The sequence below is a fragment of the Leptonotus elevatus genome, chromosome 6, assembly GCF_054856555.1.
Source record: "Leptonotus elevatus isolate MCC_2025b chromosome 6, RoL_Lele_1.0, whole genome shotgun sequence".
Classification (NCBI taxonomy): Eukaryota; Metazoa; Chordata; class Actinopteri; order Syngnathiformes; family Syngnathidae; genus Leptonotus; species Leptonotus elevatus.
The window spans coordinates 13426648-13431477 of NC_141244.1; the positions used below are offsets into that span (position 1 = coordinate 13426648).

At 40.0% G+C, this 4830-nt stretch overlaps 1 protein-coding gene across 1 annotated transcript; it reads right to left on the reverse strand.

Moving 5' to 3' along the window:
* Positions 1-2253: 2253 nt before the first annotated feature.
* On the reverse strand, positions 2254-4121 carry twist1b (twist family bHLH transcription factor 1b). The gene is made up of 2 exons (XM_086079457.1): positions 3414-4121; positions 2254-2745 (listed from the first exon to the last, which is right to left on the reverse strand). The coding sequence occupies exon 1, from the start codon at positions 3959-3961 to the stop codon at positions 3440-3442; it is 522 nt and encodes a 173-aa protein (XP_085935583.1). The 5' UTR covers positions 3962-4121; the 3' UTR covers positions 2254-2745; positions 3414-3439.
* Positions 4122-4830: the final 709 nt, after the last annotated feature.

The following is a 4830-nucleotide window of genomic DNA, read 5'->3' on the forward strand; positions in this document are numbered from 1 at the left end:
GTACAAATTGTGTACAATTTATGCCTTGTATGATAGTCTCTTTTTGTGAGTAATGAATTAGTTATGATTAAAGTGTGTGTGTGTGGGGGGGGGGGGGGGGCGTGCATGGTGGTTTTGTTTTATTTTTAGGTTCTCCGGAAAATTTGACTCTCAAGCCACAGACGTGCTTCAAGCTGCACCTGCTCTTTTCTGAAAGACCCAACAAAGAACTTTGTATTTATGCACATATGTTTCCAATTTTCTTTTTTCTTTTTAAAGCACAGATTAACATTGACACTATGTGTGTTTTTTAATCTATCATGACTAGTAAGTGAATGTTTGATTACATTTTACTTACAGAAGAACAGGAAAGGGGGCAATAATTAGCTCATTAAAATTGATTGGCCACAAATTAGAAGTAACCAAAGAAACAAGCGAAGTCATTTACATTGACATAATCCATACAAAAGTACGTAAAGAGACTCTTGAATTAGAATTTTGATACATATAATTGAGGGACTATTTGAAAAATATTTTTAACAACTGGAAAATAATTTTTCTTTTTATGTCTGTTTCTAATGCTTTTAGCACAGGTATCAACGTTGGATAATAATATGCTTGTTTTCCCAGAAGCTTTACAAAGTTAATTTCTTGGTGTATTTCCATTTCGGAGTCTTGTACAGTAATAGAATCAAGTGAAATACAAATCTGTTAATTAGATACTGTCAGTAAGCCTGGTTTTAGTTTCCCTCCACAAACAGCTGCATGAAAATTCTCATACTCCCCTCTGTGCGCGCGCACACACACACACGCACACACACACACACCGTTTGGGTAGTGTTGACCTCTTTACAGAAACTCCCCTGATTTTTACACACGTGGCATAATCCATATTTCATCTAATATAGAAGGCAGGCATGCAGTCTCTTACAATACATTTACAAAACAACACGTTTAGATTCCCATACCTTTTTTTTCCTCGCATGTAGATGAGCCCACGTCCACTTCCCAAAGCCCACGCGATCATTCGGATAAAATCCATTTAATGGCAGTCTGTGGCTGATAAGCGTGATGTCGGCCCGGTTCGGCGTGTCGTGCGGGTTCTGATCTCCGTCCGTGCATTGCGATGCAATGCACTGTGTGAGCTTCTGCACCACACTCTGAACATCTGCTCATTTCACGTGACTTTTTCCTTCCCCCTCAAAAAAAGACTAACATCTGTTCTAAATAGGTTTCATTCTGTGTGCCTCAATTGGCAATGGCTCTCCTCTGAAAAGGGGAAACATACTTAAGGTTGTTTCATCCAGGGAAGAACGTGTTTTTAATGTGGCGTTAGTTCAATTTCAGGAATGATGTGATGCGTTCAAAGAAATAGGGATATAAGGTGATTATTATGAAATGTAAACGTAAAATTCACCAAGTCAACAGAGGCCCTGTAGATGTGTTTGTGGGGTTGTGGAGCCCCCCTCCCACCCACGCAAACAGTGAGAGTGGCCCCCTCGTCCACGCTACCTTCGCGGCCTCCTTAAATTTCATAGACATCTGGGAATTCCATACATGCCTCGAAGGCCAATTACACACCTTCAAACGGTCACGGCTTTCTTTTTGGACAGTGAGAGAAACTTTCCCACGTCACCTAAACGTTTCACAAAGGGATGACAGCACGCATCAGGACACCGGAAGTCGCGTTTAAGCACATTGGTTGATTCAAGTCAAGTATGAATGTTTTATAGCTATAAAATAATGCATTTTAGTGCAGGCACGTATTGTTGAGACAGTAGTCACCATTTAGTAATTATTTGCAGTATTAGAACGTCAAGAAAATGCACCTGCGACTGCGATACTGCGGATACTAGATTTAGCTAAGCACGTTAACGCAACAGTGGTTTTACAACACTCGAACTGGGAAAAACTATAATAAATAAATAAAATAAAAACACAGTAGCAGGTGGACATGATTCCTCCAGCTTTTATTATTTATGGTGAGTGTGTAGGTACAGCCAGGCCATAACTTTAATGTACACGTGAACGCATTTGGGGCAATAAACACTATATATAATTTTAAATTAGGATTTGAATTATGTATTCTAAGGCAGTGTATTTTGTAATTCACACTGTTTCGGTTTATCTTTCTATATACGTATTTTTTTTACTTTTTTGAGGAAACATTTGAACAAATCTGCTTTGTCATTGTGCCTGGTGGTTACTCACGTGTGTGTGTTCTAATACCCTAATTCGAATATGAACAAATAAGAATGAAGACAAAAATATTCTCGTTTTTTTATTGCAAAGAAATATACAAACATTTACAAAAATGATAATAAAAATAGGAATGTATTTATATTTCAGACACAGGATGTATTCCTAAATGTAATACCAATAAATAAATAAATGTTTTCTGAAAATATTTTTTGCACAGGTTTGATCCACAAAAACAACCTTATAATGTGGGCTACACCACCAGTAGAGAACACACACATTGACGCAAACACACTCACTCACTGCCTTGGCAGAAATAAGTCCCAATACATGTAATAAAAGCAACTCTTCTTAACAGGCATCAGCCGTGATATATTCAACATTCGTCGTCAACAACATGTACATACACCGTCATCAGAGTGGGGGTGTGGGGAGTTGCAATAACAGAAAAAAAAAATCCCCTGCAGCACCTCCGTGGTCTTTGCTTTAAATAGTGATCCCATGTATCCAGCATTGGACTCCAGATATGTCCCGTCAGAATGTGAACAGTTTAGAATCAGCAGTCACCTGTGCAGGGTCACAAACAACAAACAATATTGTATTGGATGTAATAGCAATCAGTTTATAGTGCTATTTTTCTGCATGTGATACATTAAGTCATGCATTTATAGACACAATATAGTTAACGATTCGCATCATGCATTTTAACTAGAAAGTAGATAGGATCATGTCACACCATGCATTGGAATTAAAATAATATTTGACATTTAGTTGAGTATAATGCATAAATTGTATTTTTGACAATTTAGTTGGAAAAATAATTGACAATTTTGGAAAGAAAAAAACCCCTCTAATTGTCAATTTGTTGTGATTAGCCAGTAACCAAACACAATTTGAATCATGCATTTTTTAGGTAAAAAATGTGACAATATGCACGATGCATTCTAGCATAAAAACAAAGCATATTAACTTGTCAAAATTATTTATTTTTGTGTTAAACTTTCAAACAAAATAAGCATGCATGCATTTTAGTTGAGAACAACTTTGCATCATGTATTTTATTGTGTAGCCTAGAAAACAATTCATGCATTTTCGCTGGACAAATCTACATTTGCCAATATGCATAACGTATTATAGCACGGAAAAATGATCCTGCGTGAATTTTAGCCGGAACAAAAACTATATTTGACAATACAGTATATAGCGGGAATAATACCACAGTGGCCCTAACATACCATGTTGGACTCGAGCCGTCCGGGTGCTAGTGAGATGTGGACATGGACCAGGCGCCCTCCATCCTCCACACGGAGAAGGCATAGCTGAGCCTTTCGTGGGCCACATAGCTGCAGCTGGACATCTTGGCGTCCAGCTCGTCGCTCTGCAGCACCTGGTACAGGAAGTCGATGTACCTGGAGGCCAGTTTGAGCGTCTGTATTTTGCTCAGCTTGTCGGAGGGCAGCGTGGGGATGATCTTGCGCAGGGCCGCGAACGCCTCGTTGAGCGACTGAGTCCTCTGCCGCTCCCGCACGTTGGCCATGACTCGCTGGCTCTGGAGCTCCTCGAGCGACTGCGGGCTGCCGCTGCTGCTGGACTTTTTGCCCCGCTTGCCCCCCGCCGCGGTCGGGCTGTCCGAGTCGTCAGCGGCGGCGAGTTTCCTGCTGGGCCTCCGCTTCCTCGGGCTTCTTTTGGGCTGCGTGTCCGCCTCCCCCTCGCTGTTGCTCAGGCTGTCCACAGGGGAGACCGGGGAGCTGCTCGACTCTTCCCCCAAATTTTCCTCGGACATCTCCACTCGCCACACAGAAATAGCGCGCCCCCTCTAAAAGAGTCCAAATATTACCTCCCTGTCATCAAGTCCTCGGGTTAGTCCACCTGTAGGTCTGTGCAGTTAGAAGACGCCGAGGTATCCATAGATGGGCCTCCAGGAGGACAAGACTTTTCTGACACTTGAGAAAGTTGGCCTCATCTTATAGGCTGAAAACTTTTTGGGGAGGCACGCGATTAGACGAGAAGGCGAGCGACGTCACGAGAGGGGTGGGTCCTTTTTTGACAAAAGAAACTCAGATAACGGTGCTCTATCATTACATCATAGCAGGAAAAAAAATCTCTTGCCTTGGAATAATATTACAACCAAATATGACTGATTACAGAATCCGTTGAGTGTTATAGAATTTACAATTACGAAGATAACAGTACTCTGTTTAAATATTTTGCAATGTGTAAAGATTATAGTACTCAGTCAGTTTGAACAGTCATGTTCGTAAAAGGTCCTTATTTGACTGTATGTTATCCATTGTGGTTTTATTTTGCAATATTGTGTATCTGTATTATTATTAATCAACACACAGATCACATCATCACAAAAATAATATCTATCTATCTATCTATCTATCTATCTATCTATCTATCTATCTATCTATCTATCTATCTATCTATCTATCTATCTATCTATCTATCTATCTATCTATCTATCTATCTATCTATCTATCTATCTATCTATCTATCTATCTATCTATCTATCTATCTATCTATCTCTGACGTATCTAGCTTGCTAGCTATGTTGTAGCTCTATAACGGATTAAACAATTTGCTTCAATCTGTCCACCTCTCTGTCTGTTTTTCAAATATTTTGACCCTCTCATGCTGCTAAACAAG

What these genes read in the sequence shown, in the direction of transcription:
- twist1b (XM_086079457.1), bottom strand. Translation starts at nt 3,961, where the DNA reads ATGTCCGAGGAAAATTTGGGGGAAGAGTCGAGCAGCTCCCCGGTCTCC.